At 44.0% G+C, this 24,221-nt stretch overlaps 1 protein-coding gene across 1 annotated transcript; it reads left to right on the forward strand.

Annotated features, from left to right (window-relative positions):
- Positions 1-432: 432 nt before the first annotated feature.
- Positions 433-13,249, forward strand: LOC106577621 (myozenin-2). Its single transcript, XM_014155838.2, has 6 exons — positions 433-839; positions 2,564-2,653; positions 4,057-4,223; positions 6,536-6,665; positions 12,081-12,267; positions 12,647-13,249. The coding sequence occupies exons 2-6, from the start codon at positions 2,572-2,574 to the stop codon at positions 12,885-12,887; spliced, it is 807 nt and encodes a 268-aa protein (XP_014011313.1). The 5' UTR covers positions 433-839; positions 2,564-2,571; the 3' UTR covers positions 12,888-13,249.
- The last annotated feature ends 10,972 nt before the right edge of the window (positions 13,250-24,221 follow it).

A 24,221-nucleotide genomic window follows, 5' to 3' on the forward strand; every position in this document is an offset into this window, starting at 1 on the left:
AGAGCAAAACAAGCTTATATTTTCCGTTCTAAGCTCATAAGGCATATTTTTATGAATTTATTTTTATGTTCATTGCATACTGGTAGTTCCATTTGTCATTGATGCATTTGGTGCACCGGAAATATAAATCTCCTCTCAATGACCTCTCCTGCCACCTATGGCCCAATACCAAAACAGCTCCTTTCAGCGGCTTAGGTAGATATCCAATCGTTTCAGCTCCCTGGGCAGACCATTGAGATCTACACTATAAATACATATGACAAGGATCAGTAATATCCAATCGTTTCAGCTCCCTGGGCAGACCATTGAGATCTACACTATAAATACATATGTCAAGGATCAGTAATATAAGGGTTTGGAAACTTGGTTCAACTGCGGGGAGGGAGATTTACAACATTCTCACGGGTCCTTGCTTGTCAGACGGGGAGGGGGGAGATGGTATGGAATCAAAAAGGTGTAGGGGGAAGTAGTGGCTAAGACTGAGCTAGTCTGGTAGTGACCTCCATCTAAGCTACTGTACAGACAACGGTCCACGAGAGAGCGGGAAGTGAAGTGGTAGCCAAGGCCTTCTATATTTAGCCACCTCCCACGCTGGCCAAACCACATACCAATGACAACAGACACTGACACCCACCCAGTCACTCTCCCATCCCAGCCAGCCAGCGATCCCCATCCCCTCCCCCTCTTTCCCACCCACACCCGCAACATCTTCAGAGCTGGGGAGCGCAAGGACCCGTCTAGGCCGCACTACCCAGTCTGACCTCCTCGCCCCACGCCTTCCTAGCTTCCGTAAGGATACAGACATATCTTGAGACCCCCCTAAAGGGACCTACACACAGGTAAGGTGTCATAACCATAGGGCCACTTCTTAGGTGTTGTGCCTATATGTTTTGCTGTGTGATTGTACAGGGTGACATTGATGTTTCAAGTCAAGCTTGTTGGGGACACTCAATAGACCTTTGCGACAGAGCTGCCCTCCACACAATTGTCAATCTAACAAGTTCTTTGCATCCCAATGTCTTGTTAATATGTAAGTCTATCTGATCCCCCTAAGATTTACTAAAGCCTGGCATTATGTGAATGACCAACCTGGACTCAGGGGTAGACGTAACATAGTAAATGTAAATGTGTCTCCCACCATTTAGTATATGTTACATATGTATTAATTTGTGGATGTCCATCATCCATTTCATATGATATGTTACGAATTACAATTTGTATGATATGTTCCCAATTGCAATTTGTACAATATGTTACTAATTTGCAATGCGTATGATATGTTTCAAATTAGTTGTGGCTAATGTTAGTTAGGTGGTCAAGTCTAACATTAGCTAGGTGGCTAGTTAAACTTAGGGTTAAGGTTAGGAGTTAGGTTAAAGGGTTAGCTAACCTGCTAAGTACTGTAGTTGCAAAGTAGCTAAAAAGTAGTAAGTAGTTGTAAAGTTGCTAATTAAAGTTGTCCGGGATGAGATTCGAACACTCAACCTTTGGGTTGCTAGACATTGAGTCTATGAGACCAGGCTGGAATGACTTACTCTATGTTGATTAATTTAACTATGCATGACAATGTGCAGCAATTTCAAATGATTTCTTAGTTCTCCATACATGTTTTGTTGGTGCTATTCCCTTAACATTTTTACATTTACAACAGAGTATGAATGAACATTGAGAAGTTCTTTGGAAGTGGATTTACTTCTTGGAGCTGACACTAAAGTTATGAATGAACATGTGAGCATGCTTTAATCGACTGGTCAGATAGCTATGAATGGCTCTAAGGCGAAATTAGTGGACAAGATCAGTTTTGAGTTGTTTTACTTTACTTATGAGTACCTATTCATAAAATACTATACATAGAAGTATATATATTCATTCAGATTTTAATGAAAACAAGATGGTGCATACAGTGTTTCCCAACTCCGGTCCTCGAGTACCCCCAACAGCACAAATTTCTGTTGTAGCCCCGGACCAAAAATGACTGATTCAACTTGTCAAGGGGTTGATAATTAGCTGAAAAGTAGAATCAGCTTTGCTTGTCTGGGGCCACAACAAAAATATGTATTGTTTGGGATACTCGAGGACCAGAATTGGGAAATTGCAGTAGGCTATAGCTGGACTTGGGCAAAATGTGTATTTTGCTGTGGACTGTTGCTCGCCCCATCTTCTCAACTGTCACATCTGTTTGTTGTGTCCTGTCCTGTACCCCTGTCCATTTTCGACCAACATGGATAATTCCAAGCATATCGATTCTTGTTCCACCGTGGTTTGCTCCTGCCATGTCTGATGAGTATGTGCACAGCGTTTAACGGCCCAAGGTTATTTAAAGGGATGCCAAGGTTATTTAAAGTGATGCCAAGGTTATTTAAAGGGATGTGCTAACTTTGCCCTTTTAGCGCCTCCAATAAATGCAACCGGCTCCGGTGTTTGTGCGTGGCAGGGGGAGTGTAATGTTAGCGATCAATAGCATGCTGCACAGTGTTGCCTCCTTTGAGGTGATGTTAAACTAGCTGCCATTGAACAAGGTGTGCCGTAACATGCTGTCCCTTGTGATATTGTGTTTCCCCAGCGGCAGCAATGTCACAGTTCTCTACCATGACAACCAATGAGAGGAAGCTGCAAGCAGCAGCCATCTGTAGGGAGATACAGGGTCCTGAAGGTACTCTCTCACTCTCTGAATAAATGTAACTGCAGTCATAGTGTACATACTGCACAGACATAAATACACTCACGTGAGTGCCTGTGAACAAACACAAACGCGTACGTACACACACACCAAAGGAGGCTGGTGGGAGGCACTATAGGAGGACAGGCTCATTGTAATGGCTGGAATAGAATGAATAGAACGGTATCACACATCAAACATATGGAAACCACATGTTTGTTGCCATTCCATTAATTCCATAGCTCCCACCACCAGCCTCCTCTCACACACACACTTAACACTCTCGCTTTGTAGCGGGGTATCATCTAGTTCGCCACCATCTAAGGCCCTGTATATAAATAAGAATTTTATTTGCTCAAAGTAACTAATCTCTTTGTCGTTGTCCTTTGAACAAGCTATTTCTGGGCGGGGACAACTGCATGGCTTGTCGGGGTAGGGAGGGAGGGATGGGGGGCCTGAGGGTCACTGACAGCTGAAGCATATTCTGGCAGGCTAGACTGCTTTTGGCTGATTTGATAGGCCTATGACACCTCCATGATCAGCATGCATTAGGTATTAATCGCAAACAAGGGGGCCAACATGAGAGGCTGGCTGGTCAACATGAGAGGCTGGCTGACACGAGAAAATGATTCATCATTACTCATATTGACAGTATACTCTGAGTATATCAAACATTAGGAACACCTCAATTTGTCGGGGTATAGACTCTACAAGGTGTTTGAAAGTGTTCCACTGGGATGCTGGCCCATGTTGACTCCAATACTTCCCACAGTTGTGTCAAGTTGGCTGGATGTCCTTTGGGTGGTGGACCATAGTTGATACACACAGGAAACTGTTGAGTGTGAAAAACCTAGCAGCGTTGCAGTTCTTGACACAAACCGGCGCGCTTGGCACCTACTGTACTACCATATCCCGTTCAAAAGCACTTCAATCTTTTGTCTTGCCCATTCACCCTCTGAATGGCACACATACACAATCCATGTCTCAGTTGTCTCAATACTTAAAAATCCTTCTTTAACCTGTCTCCTCCCCTTCATCTACACTGATAGAAGTGGATTTAACAAGGGTCATCAATAAGGGATCATAGCTTGCTCAATGTAATGTTTTGTATTCTCAGTGTATACTAAGTCAGTGAGATGGGTATCTGGAATGTGTAAAATGCGTTTTACATTGAAAGGTAATCAGTAGAATGTAATTGTCAAAATGTGCATATTGTCAGTATAATGAGTAACTACTTTGACAGAATATGCATAATAGGGTCATTTAAAAGTAAGGGAGTATGGGACACTAGCTCAGCCAAACCGACAACTACACATAATAAGGGCATATTCAGGGGAGGTACAGTATGACACAATACACACACACACACTTTCTCAGAGCTGTTGTGTCTCTTCCAGATGCAGAGATAGACCTGGGGAAGAAGATGAGTGTCCCTAAGGATGTGATGCTGGAGGAGCTGTCTCTGGCCTCCAACAGAGGCTCCCTCCTCTTCGAAAAGCGCAAGAGGCGCTCCGAGAAATACACCTTCGAGAACATCCAGAATGTAACCAACACACAGATCAATGTAAGCAACACAAACCACTTGCATGTGCACCCTTGAATGTGAACACTAACTACAATAGTGTACTACAAGGACAATCAAAACACTGGAACAAAGTTGCTGTTTCAACAAGAACATTTAAGGGAAACTGAGCGATGAGGGTGATGACAGTTACCATTTGTTTTGGTACTTTATGTGATTGTGATGAGAGACGCAAATAAGGCTCATCACAGAGTTTCCATTAATTAAACGGTTCAATCAGACCATTATCAATAAGCATTTTCTACATTATCAGTAACTTATCAGCTGTTGAACTGTAGGAGACTGTTCTGCACGGCTAGTACATCTAGTGATTTATTCTCCCCAATCCTATAGCAGCCTATGGTCCTAAAAAAAAGAACTTGAGGAGCACAATACTTAATTTCCTGATATAATGCATAGGCACTTGAAATGCTTTGCAGACTGCAGCCCTACTGCTGCTCAAGACTTGCACCTGTTCCAGAAACAAACCCTTGACCCCACCCCCTAGGCACTTGTATAGAGTACAGTAGATCTATAGTAGCTCTGCCCTTTGATAGGCTAGGTGGATTTGCTATCATATATTGCTACATGAAGATTTATAATGAGGGCATAGAGGATAGGGGGCAGGACATAGGGGTTGTTTCTGGACAAGGCCTTGGACTTGCATAATAGGTGTGATATTCTTACAACGGGCATACGTCAAAGTCCTGTTTACATGCTTTGTGTTTGGATGGGCAGTGTACGAAGTCATTGTCTTCGCAGCAATATAGGCTACATAGGCCCTATAGTCTACTTTAGGCCCTAGTAAGCTACTAGACTACTTAGGCCACATAGGGACATTTCCCATATAGCTTTTAAAACAGAAAGTCCAAATGCCAAGGGTCTAATAATCTGTTACTTTGCATTTAGTAATTGTTATATCTAGCTTAGCTGGAGAAGAACGCACATCTGCACTGTTTCACATTGTACATCACTCTGATGTTTTATGACATGTGCCACTCATTCTGACAATCCATTCATACGTAAAGCAGCACACTGTTGTAAACCATAACGTACAGTACGACGTACCATACACAACAGTAATGTCATGCAATACACTGATAGTTGCTTGAGCCTTTGGAATGTACACACAGTCATACCTGTTAAACTCTTGAGTGTTGTTTTGGGCCCGGTATCGGGCCTGCGGAGCTTAAGAAAGTGACATATCACTTGAAAGCTAAAGCACTTGTCTTTTTGAAAATTGAGCTCTAATCTTACTTCTGGTGATGTCATAAGAATGCCCCCATGAGCTATGGTCATATTCATAGAGTATGCAATTTAGGTCAAGTCACCAAAAGTGCAAAAATGTTGTATGTGTGGAAAGGGTACACTCTGGTAGTCACCGTAATGCAATGCATTTATTTTTTAATCCACATTTAATATGACATTACCTCAAATGCATCCATTGATCCATCTCATTCGTTTCCAATGAGAAAAATGAATGGGAAAATAAGTTTGAGGGTTTCCTCGCCTGTCTGCCTGTTATTTACAACAATAAAAAATAATAACTCAAAAGTCCCGATCACTAGGGTGATCGGATGTCAGGCTTGAAAATCTGTTCAGCCATTTTCGCACAGTGAGGTATTACCCAAACCAGATCAAACCAGACGCATCTTTTTTAATGGCTGTGTTCCAATGGGAATTTGCAAATGTGTAGAGCGCCACCATCAGGTTAAAGATATGACAATGTTTTTCTGAATGGTAATTGGTGACATATTTTACTTCAAACTGAGACATAAAATTACACCTGTAATAGAATGCCACGGTTATTAAGTTTCTATCAGTACTAAGCATGCGTTTGTAGGATATTTCGATTTTTTAAATAGTTTTTAGGTGTATCTAATGAAAGTCGCTTAGAAAATGCCACCAGAGGGCGTCAGAGTTTGACAGGTTGTTTGGAATATATTTACATATATTTGAATATGATGAAATTCTTTTAAAAAGAATATCTCCCCCCAGTTTGTTTACCTTTGGGGCAAAGGGGAACTGCAATTTCAAGTTGTCGACATTTCCTGAGGAAGTCCTGGCGTAAATCCTTCCAAATATCACTGGGAAGATGAAAGTTACCCACTGTGGACCACAGCACAGGATATTCAAGCATGAGAAAACAATGCTCTTTATATTACTGGCTCTGCATAAGACACTCACTGACCTCTCAATTTCTCTCCCCTTCTCCTCTTTCTGTCCCTCTCGCTCTCCCTCACTCTTTCTCTCTATCTCTTTGACCCCTGCTCTAAACTGTATTTCTCCCTCTCCTTCCCTCCCTCTCCCATTAGAATGGTGTAACTCTTCAAACAGAGAGTCAAGAAACCAAAGAAAACAGCTTAAGAGTGGAGCAGTCAGCTAAAACGCCCCAGAACATGCCTGACCTGAGCACAGCCCCTAACCCAGACAACATCGCACCAGGTGGGTGCTGCAACTGGGAAATAACCTCTGCTCTAAACTCATGACCACATGACCCTTATGACTCAGTAGCCTTGAGGTCAGTGGAGTCATTAGCATGATTTATAAGCATGGGCTATCTCTGGGTGAGCCAGTGATGTTGGAGTCAGCCTTGATCAGTTGAAAATGTGTGTTGTATCACCTGAATCGCACACTGAATAAAAAACCTTGGTCCAAATTAAAAGTAGCGCAGCCTGGCCTGATAGCAAGCCTAATTTAGACTGAGACTTATATCCAGTCAAGAAACTAACCCTAGCCCCTTACTGCCTAGACAGGATTTTACTTGTATTAAGTAGTATAGTCATAGCTCAACCTTGCCCTCTGATAGGCTAGGTAGGACTTTGTTACTAGGAGCGCTTTCTCCTTTATTTACTCATGGTGCTGTATATGTATGGTCCTGCTGGATATAACAAACAATGAAATGCTTTGCTAAGGCTTCATAGGGAAAAGCATTTTATCCTTGTGTGGAATCTTCTGGCTCAAGGGCATGAGCCATCTTTCTCCTTCTCCTCCTCCTTGTCCTCCCTCTCCCTCTTTTTCTCTTTCAATGGCTCCCCCCTAACTTTCTGTATCTATCCCTCATTCTCCCTCTCTCTTTCCCTTCCCTCTCTTTTTACTGACGTCCATGGGCATAGTTTGATAACAGTCCAGATTCCCCACAGGAAATGTATAGAGTATTTCCTGTGTCCACTGCTCGCTGTCCCCTGATACCATCAGGGAGAGACTGGCTCTCAGATCATGCTCGCACTCCCGATCCAGCACCGTCAACATAATATGGACACCAGTTTAGCCGATGAGCACATGGAGACAGTACGTGTTGCTATTTCGGGAACATACGACTACGCCACCACCTTGAGGGGGAGAAAAGTCAGTGGATACAGCATGGAAAATTTTGGTTGGACCTTGTGTGCAATTGACCAATAAAGTAAAAAAAAAACCTTTTTTTGCTAAAATGGGAAATCATAACAGTCACAAACCAGAGTTGGGTGACCTGCTACTGTCCTCCGTTCCACTGGCATATTGTTTCAGTGCCTTCGGAAATTATTCAGACCCCTTGACTTTTTCCACATTTTGTTATGTTACTGCCTTATTCTAAAATGTATTAAATATACTTTTTTCTCAGCAATCTACCCACAATACCCCATGAGGATGAAGCAAAAACTGTTTTTTGAAAATGTTGAAAATCTATAAACAAATAAAACAGATACCTTATTTACATAAGTATTCAGATCTTTTGCAATGAGACTCTAAATTTAGCTCAGGTGCCTCCTGTTTCCATTGATCATCCTTGAGATGTTTCTACAACTTGATTGGAGTACACCTGTGGTAAATTCCATTGATTGAACATGATTTGGAAAGGCACACACCTGTCTACATGAGGTCCCACAGCTGACAGCGCATGTCAGAGCAAAAACCAATCCATGAGGTCGAAGGAATTGTCCGTAGAGCTCCGAGACAGGATTGTGTCGAGGCACAGATCTGGGGAACGGTACCACAAAAAATCTGCATAATTGAAGGTCCCCAAGAACACAGTGGCCCACATCATTCTTAAAATGGAAGAAGTTTGGAACCACCAAGACTCTTCCTAGAGCTGGCCGCCCAGCCAAACTAAGCAATCGGAGGAGAAGGGCCTTGGTCAGGGAAGTGACCAAGAACCCGATGGTCACTCTGACAGAGCTCCAGAGTTCTTCTGTGGAGATGGGAGAACCTTCTAGAACAGGGGTGGGCAACTCCAGTCCTCGGGGGCCTGATTGGTGTCACACCCTAGAAAACACAGCTGATTAATCAAATTGCATTCTAAACTGAAGATCAAGATTAGGTGATTATTGGAGTCAGGTGTGTTAGCTGGGGCTGGGGAAAAACTGTGACACCAATCAGGCCCTCGAGGACTGGAATTGCCCACCCCTGTGCTAGAAGGACAACCATCTCTGCAGCACTCCACCAATTAGGCTTTTATGGTAGAGAGGCAAGACAGAAGCCACTCCTCAGTAAAAAGCATGACAGCCCGCTTGCAGTTTGCCAAAAGGCACCTAAAGACTCTCAGACCATGAGAAACAAGATTTTCTGGTCTGACGTAACCAAGATTGAACTCTTTGGCCTGAATGCCAAGCATCATGTCTGGAGGAAACCTGACACCATCCCTATGGTAAAGCATGGTTTTGGAAACATCATGCTGTGGGGATGTTTATCAGCAACAGGGACTGGGAGACTTGTCAGGATCGAGGCATAGATGAACGGAGCAAGGTACAGAGAGATCCTTGATGAAAACCTGCTCCAGAGCGCTCAGGACCTCAGACTGGGGAAAAGGTTCACTTTCCAACAGGACAACAACCCTAAGCACACAATCAAGACAACGCAGCAGTGGCATCGGGACAAGTCTCTGAATGTCCTTGAGTGGCCCAGCCAGAGACCGGACTTGAACCTGATCGAACATCTCTGGAGAGACCTGAAAATAGCTGTGCAGCAACGCTCCCCATTCAACCTGAGAGAGCTTGAGAGCATCTGCAGAGAATAATGGGTGAAGCTCCCCAATACAGGTGTGCCAAGCTTGTAATGTCATACCCAAGAAGACGCAATGCTGTAATCACTGCCAAAGGTGCTTCAACAAAGTACTGAGTAAAGTGTCTGAATACTTACGTAAATGTTATATTTCAGTTTTTTTTATTTATAAATTAGCACAAAAAAAGTAATACATTTTAAAATAAGGCTGTAACGTAACAAAATGTGGAAAAAGTCAAGGGGTCTGAATAATTTTTCGAAGGCACTGAAACAATATGCCAGTGGAATGGAGGACAGTAGCAGGTCACCCAACTGTGGTTTGTGACTGTTATGATTTCCCATTTTAGCAAATTATTTTTTCTTTTTTTTAACGTTATTGGTCAATTGCACACAAGGTCCAACCAACATTTTCCATGCTGTATCCACTGACTTTTCTCCCCCTCAAGGTGGTGGCGTAGTCGTAAGTTCCAGAAATAGCAACACGTACTGTCTCCATGTGCTCATCGGCTAAACTGGTGTCCATATTATGTTGACGGTGCTGAATCGGGAGTGCAAGCATGATCTGAGAGCTAGTCTCTTGCCCTTCCCTGTAGCTCAGTTGGTAAAGGATGGTGTTTGCAACGCATGGTGTTTGCAATGCCGGGGTTGTGGGTTCGATTCCCATGGGAGGCCAGCACAGAAAAAAATGTATGAAATGTATGCATTCACTACTGTAAGTCGCTCTGGATAAGAGCGCCTGCTAAATGACTAAAATGTAAATGTAATGTCTCTACCTGATGGTATCAGGGGACAGTGAGCAGTGGACACAGGAAATACTCTATACATTTCCTGTGGGGAATCTGGACTGTTATCAAACTATGCCCATGGTCGCCAGTAAAAAGAGAGGGAAGGGGGGAAAGAAAGAGGGATAGATACAGAAAGTTAGGGGGGTTCCATTAAAAGAGGGAGGAGGAGAAAGATGGCTCATGCCCTGGAGCCAGAAGATTCCACACAAGGATAAAATGCTTTCCCCTATGAAGCCTTAGCAAAGCATTTCATTGTTTGTTATATCCAGCACCATGAGTGAATAAAGGAGAAAGCATTCCTAGTAACAAAGTCCTACCTAACCTATCAGAGGGCAAGGTAGAGCTATGACTATATTACTTAATACAAGTAAAATCCTGTCTAGGTAGTAAGGGGCTAGGGTTAGTTTCTTGACTGGATATAAGTCTTAGCATATAAGATCAGAACTGTTTTCTTTCTCATCTGGTTGTGTAATCACCAGTCCATAACACCCCTTCCTCTCTCTGCCTCTCTCTTTCCAATTAATGTAAACTCTCCCAGCTCTTACTGACACCTCTTACTGACACCTAATGCCGCCTCTCTTTCCATTTACTTTAACCAGCATCCTTCACCCACTGAGCACCGACCGACACTGCACGTCCAAGGATGTTGAAAAGTAGTTGAAATTTGGTGTCCAAAGACGGACCGGGCCAAATTTGAACCTATCATAGAGTTTGGATAGCACAGTACAGTGAGTGGAGCACAATACAGTACAATACAGTACTGTACTGAACTCTACTATGCTCTGCTGTATTGTACTACACGGTACTTCACTGTGTTCTGCTGTGATGTGAAAACTTGTGAAACATGAGAATGATATTCATATCCATAATTATGCATTTCTGTGCAGTGCAGTTCAGGGACCCATGATGTAATTCCGTTACCGGGTGTAAATCCACTTCACTTACTGTAGTTCAATAACCAAAACTGTAGTTCACTTACTGTAGTTCAAAGTCAAGGTGCCATGTCATAACGGACACCCCATTCTTTTTGCAGATATTTTTTATATTTTCATTTGGAGCAGATATTTAAGAGTTTTTTTGGTTGCATAAAAACACGAGGGAGATTTTACCGTAATTCCGTTACCAAAGTTTGCATCTGTACAGCTCTTCCACTACATTCGTTTTTGTACATTTTTCAGTGGACATTTTTAAAGTAGTCCTTGTGCATGGAGTTGTATGGTTTGTTAAACTTTTAAATCAATGGTTTCTGTTTGGCATATATTTTAAATGACAAAAAAATAAAAAATTACCTGAGTCAAAGCGTAATTCTGTTACTAACCAAGCTTTGGGGCAACCATGTCACTTATACACAAATCCTCCTCTTATCTCCCCCAACCCCCAGTGTTTCCTGAAGTGCGGCAGTCACAGTACATTTCCCACAACACATTGGAGCAACTAAATGCGCAACCATGCACGTGAGCACTGTATGTGGCCGGTATAAATCTCTTGTGGTGTGCGTTTTGTGAAAAACAGCAGAACTCCCGAGGGGCCAATGTTTGGTCTTTCCCATTTCCTTCTCGAGCAACCATCAATTCAGGAAGAGGGATTGTTATTTATAAGAGGGTTGGACGTGACAGTGCAACACCCCACGTTATGTAACACCTGCTTGCAAGCTGCCCCTGGTGAAGAACACTCGTTTTGAAGGATAGTTCTTTGGATAGGCCTTCCCTGTCAACCTTACACCACACAGTAAGAAGTCCTTCGTGTTGGTTCACTGTGAAACTTGACCATATTTTCCCCTGGAGGCATACAGGGAGGACCCATGCGGTGCTTCATGGGGTTTATGTTGAGCTTGGTGTTAGGAAAAATCAGGTTGGTAGTATAATATATATGGCCTGATGGATGCCTCAAAGGTCATTGTGAATCATTTCTAATAGTCTATTACATCATTTTGCTGTTATGCAGTTTCTCACTAATTCTCTCTCTCTGTCTTTCTCTCCCTCCCCACCTCTTTTTCAGTCACTCTACTTCTTGGAACCACAAGCTGTACCAAAGAAAAGTTATGTGGAATCCCAGGGCCCTTTCACCAGATTCTCTCTCCCTCTCTTTCACCCAGGTTATGGTGGACCTCTGAAAGAAATGGAACCAGAGAAGTTCAACAGAACATGCCTCCCAAAGTCCTACCACTCCCCCTGGGACCAGGCCATCTACCACCACGACCCCTCCCTGGCTGATAGCCTCGTCGCCTGCCTGCAAGAGCCCGAGGCCAAGCCAGAAGGACCAGGGTACAAGAGCTTCAACAGGTATAGCTGATGATGGACCCGGACCACACCTTGGTTGAAATAGTACTTGCGCAGCGTGTAACACTCCTGACTTCGGAAAACATATGTCAACATGTGATTTTGTAATGAGCGTAACATACTCAATGTCTTCTATGTCGAAATGTACTAAAATATCAACTTGATTTTACACATTTGTAGTAGATGGAGTACACTGACATGCTTTCCTTTATCTGGGTCACAACATAGTCAACAGACACACCATGCATTATCATTTCAACAGAACATGTCCTCCAGACAGTGCCTCATACCTTTGATGGGATGAGTCAATCTGTCACTTCCCTCTGCATTGTTAGTGGTGCAAGGTTAATATTAACATTTCCAATCCTCTATCTATCTCCAGGGTGGCTACTCCGTTCAGAGGCTTCGGAGGCAAGTCCACCAGACCAGACCCATTGTTCAAGGCCCCCGAGGTGGAACACAACACCATGCCGGAGCTGTACCCCGAGCTCCAGGCGGAGCTGGCAGTGCAGAGGCCCACATTCAACAGGGTGGCCTGTGGCTGGGCGGGGACCAGCGCCCCACTCATCCTTCCCACAGTGCCGCTGGTTCCCATGTTTATCCCGGAGTCCGATGACCTTTGAAACTCTGGCGGATGCTGCGTCTTCCGAGATGTTTCCTGGTTTGCTACCCACAAGTCCTTTTTGGTGGGTTAGGGTCAGAATAGGGTCAGAGTGAGGGAAGGAGGTATTTTGGTTTTCCGCTTAGCTACTTCTTTGTGGCGAAAACACACATTTCTCTGATTAACTGGTTGGCCCATGCCCAAGGTATTCTGCCCATCTTCAAACTGCACTTAAAATAGTCAACCACACTAGCCAGAGTTACTAAATACAGTATAGGAGCTGTACATACATTGATGTGTATGAGTGAAATTGTATTTGCCTGATGACATTTGATTATTGGTATTAGTTGTTTTTTGAGGTAAATAAAATTATATAAAGCATAATGCTGTTATTTCAGTTTTCCTTTAATGATTTTATGCTTGCATTGCTGCTTTTCCTGCTGAATTTGTCCCTTTCCTTGTGATTGAGTGACACAAATTGCTTTAACATATTCACAGAGAAACACTTGAATAACTGTTCAGCAGTGAGTGTCTGCGCTTGATCTACAGTGAAGGATCCATTGCCGCATGACATTGCACCTGTGTTCTCTTCTATGTAGTCTTCCATCACCACTCACATCCTATGTCAGTCTAAGTTACAGTTCTATAACACACCTCAAGGTTGCACTGCCCGAGCTGACAAATCAAATCTGCTTCCCCGAGGCGAGTGAGATGACGCGCCTTACCTTTTGGCGACAATGCGGCCACTCGCATCATATCAGCTAGTCCACTCCTCTCTGTAGCTACATCTTTCAGCTATCCCACTCAAAATAATATAGGGTATTCGTGAACAGGATGTGACCATTGTTGGGAGTACTCAGATTACATTTTTTTGTGGTAACGAGAAACTTAACGGGTTCGTTTTTCAATTTAGGTTATCAGTTACTTAATTACTTATTCAAATAAGCAAGTCGTTATTTTACAACATTTATTCCCTTTTTCTTTTTTGGCGCAAATAAAAAATGTAAATCCCCCACTGTACATTCACCGCAGTTCGCGCTCTTCCTGTTTCTGCACGAACAAGTATTATTCTATTTTCAGTTTTTGACGTTTTTACACGTGATTTCTGAAACTAGGGCTCCTTTTCTCTAGACTCTACACACAAAACCCCAAAACACACACACAACATGCAAAACGTCACACATCTCTTGCAAAACCAAACTCTTAATTAAAAACTATTTTAACTCTTTTCAAAATTGTGTTTTTGCATTAAAACTCTACACACAAACCATCACATGATTAGCTCTTATACACGCCAACTACACACGGATGTGACAAATGTAACACTACTATCTTGTGTCTTTTGCATGTTCAGTGTGCAGTGGAGTCTACGGCAGTTTGTCATAGCACTCACACGTACATGTAAGTGCACAAATATTTACAGTATGTATGCATATTCAATATATACTGCTCAAAAAAATAAAGGGAACACTTAAACAACACATCCTAGATCTGAATAAAAGAAATAATCTTATTAAATACTTTTTTCTTTACATAGTTCAATGTGCTGACAACAAAATCACACAAAAATAATCAATGGAAATCCAATTTATCAACCCATGGAGGTCTGGATTTGGAGTCACACTCAAAATTAAAATGGAAAACCACACTACAGGCTGATCCAACTTTGATGTAATGTCCTTAAAACAAGTCAAAATGAGGCTCAGTAGTGTGTGTGGCCTCCACGTGCCTGTATGACCTCCCTACAACGCCTGGGCATGCTCCTGATGAGGTGGCGGATGGTCTCCTGAGGGATCTCCTCCCAGACCTGGACTAAAGCATCTGCCAACTCCTGGACAGTCTGTGGTGCAACGTGGCGTTGGTGGATGGAGCGAGACATGATGTCCCAGATGTGTTCAATTGGATTCAGGTCTGGGGAACGGGCGGGCCAGTCCATAGCATCAATGCCTTCCTCTTGCAGGAACTGCTGACACACTCCAGCCACATGAGGTCTAGCATTGTCTTGCATTAGGAGGAACCCAGGGCCAACCGCACCAGCATATGGTCTCACAAGGGGTCTGATGATCTCATCTCGCTACCTAATGGCAGTCAGGCTACCTCTGGCGAGCACATGGAGGGCTGTGCGGCCCCCCAAAGAAATGCCACCCCACACCATGACTGACCCACCGCCAAACCGGTCATGCTGGAGGATATTGCAGGCAGCAGAACGTTCTCCACGGCATCTCCAGACTCTGTCATGTCTGTCACGTGCTCAGTGTGAACCTGCTTTCATCTGTGAAGAGCACAGGGCGCCAGTGGCGAATTTGCCAATCTTGGTGTTCTCTGGCAAATGCCAAACGTCCTGCACGGTGCTGGGCTGTAAGCACAACCCCCACCTGTGGACGTCGGGCCCTCATACCACCCTCATGGAGTCTGTTTCTGACCATTTGAGCAGACACATGCACATTTGTGGCCTGCTGGAGGTCATTTTGCAGGGCTCTGGCAGTGCTCCTCCTTACACAAAGGCAGAGGTAGCGGTCCTGCTGCTGGGTTGTTGCCCTCCTACGGCCTCCTCCACGTCTCCTGATGTACTGGCCTGTCTCCTGGTAGCGCCTCCATGCTCTGGACACTACGCTGACAGACACAGCAAACCTTCTTGCCACAGCTCGCATTGATGTGCCATCCTGGATGAGCTGCACTACCTGAGCCACTTGTGTGGGTTGTAGACTCCATCTCATGCTACCACTAGCACCGCCAGCATTCAAAAGTGACCAAAACACTAGCCAGGAAGCATAGGAACTGAGAAGTGGTCTGTGGTCCCCACCTGCAGAACCACTTCTTTATTGGGGGTGTCTTGCTAATTGCCTATAATTTCCACCTGTTGTCTATTCCATTTGCACAACAGCATGTGAAATTTATTGTCAATCAGTGTTGCTTTCTAAGTGGACAGTTTGATTTCACAGAAGTGTGATTGATTTGGAGTTACATTGTGTTGTTTAAGTGTTCCCTTTATTTTTTGGAGCAGTGTATATTTTCACTATAAACAGAAATGCAAGGGGGGGAAAATAAAATGTATTTCTTTCTCAAAACATTGTATTTTTATCCAGATTTCAGGATGAACAGTAACAGACAGAACAAATACAGTGGAAATAAACAAATAGGCTTGTTACTATAAAGAAAAAAACTATTAGGGTTCATCCTGTCTCCTATTTGGGTCTGGTCACAGCACCTCATCAACATCACAAGCGATGTTCTCTCTGGCTAAACAGCGGGGGAAGTAGCGTCTGGAGTGGCGTATCCAGCCCTGGCATGCCCACTTATCTATGTCAACATGCCTCCTCCATTGCCTGGAGAAGGGGTATGCGTTGGTAGGCAATCATATACCTTCCAACGCCACGCCGAAAATAACTCTTCTATTGGATTTAGAAATGGAGAATATGTTGGCAGGTTGAACATCAAAACTTGTGGATGGTCAATGAACCAATTGCGGACCAGAGCAGCCTGGTTGAAACTTACGTTGTCCCAGATGACAACAAACCTGGACTGCTCTGGCCCATTCCTGTGGTCATTGAGAATGAGGATATTATGCAGGGTGTCAAGGAAGGTGATAATGTGGACAGTATTGTAAGGACGTAAAGTGGCATGATGATGAACGACACCGTTCTGACTAATGGCTGCACATATTGTGATAAATCCAAGATGGCGTAGCAGTAAGGCGTTTTTGTCTTCGTCTTGTCGTGTCCCGTGTATATATCTTTTTATATTCTTTTTCTTCGCATATATTTTTAAAATATTTTTTCTTAACCTCAACTTCAACATAGTCTCCTGCAACCCGTCTCACCCAATGTAGTATGGATCTGCTATTTTCTTTACTTTAGAACCGGAACCCCCAACAGAAGCTAGCCAGCTAACTAGCTACTAGTCAGCTAGCCACTGCTAGCGGTCATCAGCTAACCTTTAGCCCGGACAACTCCTGCCAACCTTTTCACCTGGATCATCGCAGTTGGCTAGCTGCTATATGAGTGGCTACTCCTGGCTAACGTCTCTGTCCCAAAGCAAGCACCAATTAGCCTGGAGCTAGCTTATGCTAGCTGAAGAGGTCCATCAGCCACTCCTTGGGCTACAATACCTATTTTGCCAATTGGCCTGGACCCCTTTTACTGCCGATTTTGAGCTCCGCCGATTCTTCACGACTGGACTACCAACATAATCCGCCCGGGGGGTTTTTTCAACAGGCTCCTCCGTCACGACGTGTCCTGAATGCCCATCTGCTAGCCGCGGCCCGCTAGCTGTCCAGAGCATATCGGACTTGTTAGCTGAAGAGGTCCATCAGCCAATTTCTTTGGCTACTATACCTATTTTGTCAATTGGCCTGGACCCTATTACTACACTGAGCCCTGCTGATCCGTCACGACTGGTCTGCCGACGTAACCGCACGAGGGGGCTACAACAGACTTCTTCCGTCGCGACGTCCCTCTAAGGCCCTTTTGCTAGCCTGCTATCCCCGGCCCGCTAGCTGTCTGAATCGCCGTGTCTCCAGCCCGCCTAGCTACTCACTGGACCCTATGATCACCCGGCTACACATGCCTCTCCCTAATGTCAATATGCCATGTCCATTGGTGTTTTGGTTAGTGATTATTGTTATATTTCACTGTAGAGCCTCCATCCCTGCTCAATATGCCTTAGCTAACACTTTTGTTCCACCTCCTACACACGCTAACCTCACCTGGTTTAAATGGTGTCTCTAGAGACAATACCTCTCTCATCATCACTCATTGCCTAGGTTTACCTCCACTGTATTTACATCCTACCATACCCTAGTATGTTGACTTCTGTAACAGTAAAAGCCTTGGTTTCATGCATGTTAACATTAGAAGCCTCCTCACTAAGTTTGTTTCATTCACTGCTTTAGCACACTCTGCCAACCCGGATGTCCTAGCCGTGTCTGAATCCTGGCTTAGGAAGGCAACCAAAAACCCTGACATTTCCATCCCTAACTATAACATTTTCCGACAAGAGAGAACTGCCAAAGTGGGCGGAGTTGCAATCTACTGCAGAGATAGACTGTAGAGTTCAGTCTTACTATCCAGGTCTGTGCCCCAAAATTTTTTTGAACCAGGAACAGATATAGCCCTTGGTTCACTCCAGACCTGACTGCCCTTGACCAGCACAAAAACATAATGTGGCGTACTGCATTAGCATCGAATAGCCCCCACGATATGCAACTTTTCTGGGAAGTTAGGAACCAATATACACAGGCAGTTAAACTCCAAAAAGTTCTGGGACACTGTAAAGTCCATGGAGAATAAGAGCACCTCCTCCCAGCTGCCCACTGCACTGAGGCTAGGAAACACTGTCACCACCGATAAATCCGCGATAAATGAGAATTTCAATAAGCATTTTTCAACGGCTGGCTATGCTTTCCACCTGGCTACCTTTACCCCGGTCAACAGCCCTGCATCCCCCACAGCAACTTGCCCAAGCCTCCCCCATTTCTCCTTCACCCAAATCCAGATAGCTGATGTTCTGAAAGAGCTGCAAAATCGGGACCCTACAATCAGCCGAGGTAGACAATCTGGACCCTCTTCTAAAATTATCGGCCGAAATTGTTGCATCCCCTATTATTAGCCTGTTCAACCTCTCTTTCGTATCATCTGAGATCCCCAAAGATTGGAAAGCTGCAAATAGTACTCTGTAGAGCTGCTTCATACGAATCTGATGCCGTTTCAGGAGACGGGCAAGTGCGGATAAACTCCCCCTATTTATGTTACTGAATGTTGTGTTGTCAGTGATGATGAGGTGTTGCAGTTGTCGTGAACATACATTGGGGGAAAAAAGTATTTAATCCCCTGCTGATTTTGTACGTTTGTCCACTGACAAAGAAAGGATCCATCTATAATTTTAATGGTAGGTTTATTTGAACAGTGAGAGACAGAATAACAACAAAAATATCCAGAATAATGCATGTCAAAAATTTTATAAATTGATTTGCACTTTAAATGAGGGAAATAAGTATTTGACCCCCTCTCAATCAGAAAGATTTCTGTCTCCCAGGTGTCTTTTATACAGGTAACGAGCTGAGATTAGGAGCACACTCTTAAAGGGAGTGCTCCTTACCGCAGCTTGTTACCTGTAAAAAAGACACCTGTCCACAGAAGCAACAATCAATCAATCAGATTCCAAACTCTCCACCATGGCCAAGACAAAAGAGCTCTACAAGGATGTCAGGGACAAGATTGTAGACCTACACAAGGCTGGAATGGGCTACAAGACCATCGCCAAGCAGCTTGGTGAGAAGGTGACAACATTTGGTGTGATTATTCGCAAATGGAAGAAACACAAAAGAACTGTCAATATCCCTCGGTCTGGGGCTCCATGCAAGATCTCACCTCGTGGAGTTGCAATGATCATGAGAACGGTGAGGAATCAGCCCAGAACTACACGGGAGGATCTTGTCAATGATCTCAAGGCAGCTGGGACCATAGTCACCAAGAAAACAATTGGTAACACATTACGCCGTGAAGGACTGAAATCCTGCAGCGCCCGCAAGGTCCCCCTGCTCAAGAAAGCACATATACATGCCCGTCTGAAGTTTGCCAATGAACATCTGAATGATTCAGGGGACATCCGGGTGAAAGTGTTGTGGTCAGATGAGACCAAAATGGAGCTCTTGGGCATCAACTCAACTCGCCGTGTTTGGAGGAGGAGGAATGCTGCCTATGACCCCAAGAACACCATCTCCACCGTCAAACATGGAGGTGGAAACATGCTTTGGGGGTGTTTTTCTGCTAAGGGGACAGAACAACTTCACCGCATCAAAGGGACGATGGACGGGGCCATGTACCGTCAAATCTTGGGTGAGAACCTCCTTCCTTCAGCCAGGGCATTGAAAATGGGTCGTGGATGGGTATTCCAGCATGACAAAGACCCAAAACACACGGCCAAGGCAACAAAGGAGTGGCTCAAGAAGAAGCACATTAAGGTCCTGGAGTGGCCTAGCCAGTCTCCAGACCTTAATCCCATAGAAAATCTGTGGAGGGAGCTGAAGGTTCGAGTTACCAAACATCAGCCTTGAAACCTTAATGACTTGGAGAAGATCTGCAAAGAGGAGTGGGAGAAAATCCCTCCTGAGATGTGTGCAAACCTGGCGGCCAACTACAAGAAATGTCTGACCTCTGTGACTGCCAACAAGGGTTTTGCCACCAAGTACTAAGTCATGTTTTGCAGAGGGATCAAATACATATTTCCCTCATTAAAATGCAAATAATTTTATAACATTTTTTACATTCGTTTTTCTGGATTTTTTGTTGTTGTTATTCTGTCTCTCACTGTTCAAATTAACCTACCATTAAAATTATAGACTGATCATTTCTTTGTAAGTGGGGAAACATACAAAATCAGCAGGGGATCAAATACTTTTTCCCCCCACTGTATGCTGTTGTTTGAAATGACCATATTCACTATGTGTTGTTCCTGCTCTGCTCTTCCTCCATTGAAGGGTCGTCTAGCAATTCTGCAGAAACATGATGTAAATGGTTAGGCTGCAAGATTTCTTACAGTATGAAATTACATGTTACTGTAGTGCTGTAAGTGCTGCAAGAACAGTAGCATGGTATAGAGGGTAGGTTTACTTACCTGTTCTCATTTCAAAATGTCCGGATGACACTTGCTGCAGTGTAGCGGCTCAAGTTAGGCCTCCCTGAAACTCAAACCATGGTTGACCACATGGTCAACCAAAGTGGCCCAGATCTCATCTGTGATTGTTCTCCTTCCTTCTCTTTCTTGTCCCACTCCTCATCCTCTTCCCTGTCCTCCTCCATGTCCTCTTCCTCCTCCTCATCCTCGTCCCCCTCTTACTTTCACTCCTCTTCCTCTAACTCTCTCTCTAAATTTGGCCTCCATTGTTGTCCAAACCAAGAAAGCCAACTTATAGTGCTCAAGCTCTGATTTCTAAGTGAAGAAATGAGCTAAGTGTTTTCACACGTGAGCACTGGGTGTAGGTAATCGGTAAATGAGTGTAGCATTTTGAATTGGAGTGTTTTCCAAACGAAACACATGAGCTGTTAGTTTTGAATGATGTGTTGAATGTAGAGAACTGTGTTTAGTGTTCAGCAAAAAGTGTTTTACAATTGCAAACTCAGTGTAAAGCAGATAATGTGCTTGCAGTTTTGCAGACTTGGTCTGAAGATTAGGCACATGAGTTAATGGTTTCACTGAGTGTGCCTCAAGTACTGTAATACCAACATTTTTAAGCAGACCACCATAGTGCCTGTGCCCAAGAACACTAAGGTAACCTGCCTAAATGACTACTGACCCGTAGCATTGACGTCTGTAGCCATGAAGTGCTTCAAAAGGCTGGTCATGGCTCACATCAGCACCATTATCCCAGAAACCTGAAACCCACTCCAATTTGCATACCGCCCCAACAGATCCACAGATGATGCAATCTCTATTGCACTCCACACTGCCCTTTCCCACCTGGACAAAAGGAACACCTATGTGAGAATGCTATTCATTGACTACAGATCAGCGTTCAACACCATAGTGCCCTCAAAGATCATCAATAAGCTAAGGACCCTGGGACTAAACACCTCCCTCTGCAACTGGATCCTGGACTTCCTGACGGGCCACCCCCAGGTGGTAAGGGTAGGTAACAACACATTCGCCACACGAATCCTCAACACAGGGGCCCCTCAAGGGTGCGTCCTCAGTCCCCTCCTGTACTCCTTGTTCACTCATGACTGCACGGCCAGGCACGACTCCAACACCATCATTAAGTTCGCCGAACACATAACAGTGGTAGGCCTGATCACTGACAGCGACGAGACAGGCAGCCTATAGAGAGGAGGTCAGAGACCTGGCCGTGTGGTGCCAGGACAACAACCTCTCCCTCAACGTGATCAAGACAAAGGAGATGATTGTGGACTACAGGAAAAAGAGGACCGAGCACGCCCCCATTCTCATCGACGGGGCTGCAGTGGAGCAGGTTGAGAGCTTCAAGTTCCTTGGTGTCCACATCACCAACAAACTAACATGGTCCAAGCACACCAAGACAGTCGGGAAGAGGGTACGACAAAACCTATTCCCCCTCAGGAGACTGAAAAGATTTGGCATAGGTCCCCAGATGGCTGCACCATCGAGGCAGTTAACCCACTGTTCCTAGGCCGTCATTTAAAATAAGAATTTGTTCTTAACTGACTTGCCTAGTTAAATAAAATAAAATCCTGACTGGTTGCATAACTGCGTGGTTTGACAACTGCTCGGCCTCCGACCGCAAGGCACAACAGAGGGTTGTGCGAACGGCCCAGTACATCACTGGGGCCAAGCTTCCAGCCATCCAGGACCTCTGTACGTGGTCAGAGGAAGGCCCTAAAAATTGTCAAAGACTCCAGCCACCCTAGTCATAGACTGTTCTTTCTGCTACGGCACGGCAAGCGGTAATGGGGTGATAAGTCTAGGTCCAAGAGGCTTCTAAACAGCTTCTACCCCAAGCCATAAGACTCCTGAAAACCTAATCAAATGGCTACCCAGACTATTTGCATTGCCCCCCCTCTTTTACACCGCTGCTACTCTCTGTTGTTATCATCTATGCATATTCACTTTAATAACTCTACCTACATGTAAACATTACCTCAACTAACCGGTGTCCCCGCACATTGACTCTGTACCGGTACCCAGGTCAACACCTGTTGTATTCGGCGCATGTGACTAATAAAATTTGATTTGAAGTACAACTTTTAGTTCGTAAGCGATTAAAAAAAACGAACTGTGCATACTATGCTTCAACTGCAGTTCTTACTTTCGCCACTAGGGTAGTTGATTTGTTGGGGGTCTGTACTCCCAAAGTTACTGACGTGCTTGCAAGTTATCTAGCAGTTCCCAGCTGTTAGCAGTTTATACTGCCGATAAAAACAGATGATTGCCATAACTTAAAGTCCTTACTGAATGATTTAATGAAACAAATCAAACATTAAAACACAGTTATAGAAGGTAAAGTAAAAATCCAAGATATTGCATCTGTCATTACTTGAGTTAGTGTAGCTTGAGTTATAGATTAGGCTATGCAAGCCATTTAAAGGATAATGTGCACCCTCTATTGGGTATAAGAATGAGCAACACGTGCAAGGCATCTTCAGAGGGATTTCTGGCTTTGGTAATGCAAAAGTAATGTAACAAGTTACTTTCCACAGTAACAACTAGCATTCAATGGAAGTAACATTGCAAAGAGTTACTTTTAAAAGTAACTTTCCCCAACACTGGAAGTGACGTACAAGTGTGGTGAGTCTTCCCGCCACTTTTATGTTGGAAAGCGTGTTGAGCACTTGGGAAAGTATACTACATAAATACAAAATATTACTTAGTTGCGTTTTTTCGCTTAAGTTGTTTCTAGTACATATAGCTATCGCTGGATGTATGCCAACACCGATTCAAACTCCGTGATGAAAATGACACATTCACTGTGACATATTTTTCCAGGTACTTAAAAAAAAATCCTTCTTATCTACAAAATTTCACATGCAACTTCATTCAATTTCAAAGTGAGATTCTTTCATAGTTTCATGAATAATAATTACCATGTGGAGTCTTATTTTTCACTTTTTTCTCCATTGCCCATCAAGCACGGCTTCAAGCACTCCATGAAACCAAGGAAAGTATAGCACACATGATATGGCGATGTACTGGAAGAAAATAACACCCATATGTAAAAGACAGTTTTTGTTTTAGCTGCCCATCATCACAAGAGCAGTGTATGGTAGGTCAGAGACCATGTGGTGTAAATGTACTGTCTTGTCACTGGTGGATATGAAAAATGGGGCCTCAGCAAGCGCCAGCTTTCGGAGACTGTTTTTGGTCCTTGTTCTCTCCATACATTTGGCTATAAAATCTACTGAACAGCTGAGAATATAGTCAGAAAATAAATACTGGATGAACACCTGGATGAATAACAGATAAATTATTTCAGCCTTACTTCATTTCTCAAGATGAAAGGAACAATGCACATCAGCTACCACAAAGAGAGAACTTTGGAATGTGTTGTGTTTTATGAGCCACATGCCAAAGACAAAAAGGTCCATCATGTAAATCGGATGGACAATAAAGCTTTATGAATTTCAATACTAGACAGACGCTGCAAACCCACTCCCTATTGCTCCATAACGACTTGGTCCCAGTGGCTGCATGCATTCCTAGCCTCTGTTTTGCACTCTTTGGAATGCACTGGAACACATGAACCCCGCCTTTAGCTGTCTTATTGATTCTCTCTCCATCAGTCTCCTTCGCGCTCGGTGTACACCCAGCATCCCAGCACGTCAGCATTGCCAAGACTGTTACGCTATATCCAGCCTGTTTATTAAGAACGGCCTGGACTCTCTTTGAA

Source organism: Salmo salar, chromosome ssa18, assembly GCF_905237065.1.
Source record: "Salmo salar chromosome ssa18, Ssal_v3.1, whole genome shotgun sequence".
NCBI classification, from domain to species: Eukaryota; Metazoa; Chordata; class Actinopteri; order Salmoniformes; family Salmonidae; genus Salmo; species Salmo salar.

Bases quoted from the DNA above. Each gene is read 5' to 3' on its own strand.
- LOC106577621 (XM_014155838.2), top strand. From the start codon at position 2,572: ATGTCACAGTTCTCTACCATGACAACCAATGAGAGGAAGCTGCAAGCA. The intron at 4,224-6,535 runs GTAAGCAACACA...CTCTCCCATTAG, and splicing joins TAACCAACACACAGATCAAT to AATGGTGTAACTCTTCAAAC. The intron at 12,268-12,646 runs GTATAGCTGATG...ATCTATCTCCAG, and splicing joins GGGTACAAGAGCTTCAACAG to GGTGGCTACTCCGTTCAGAG.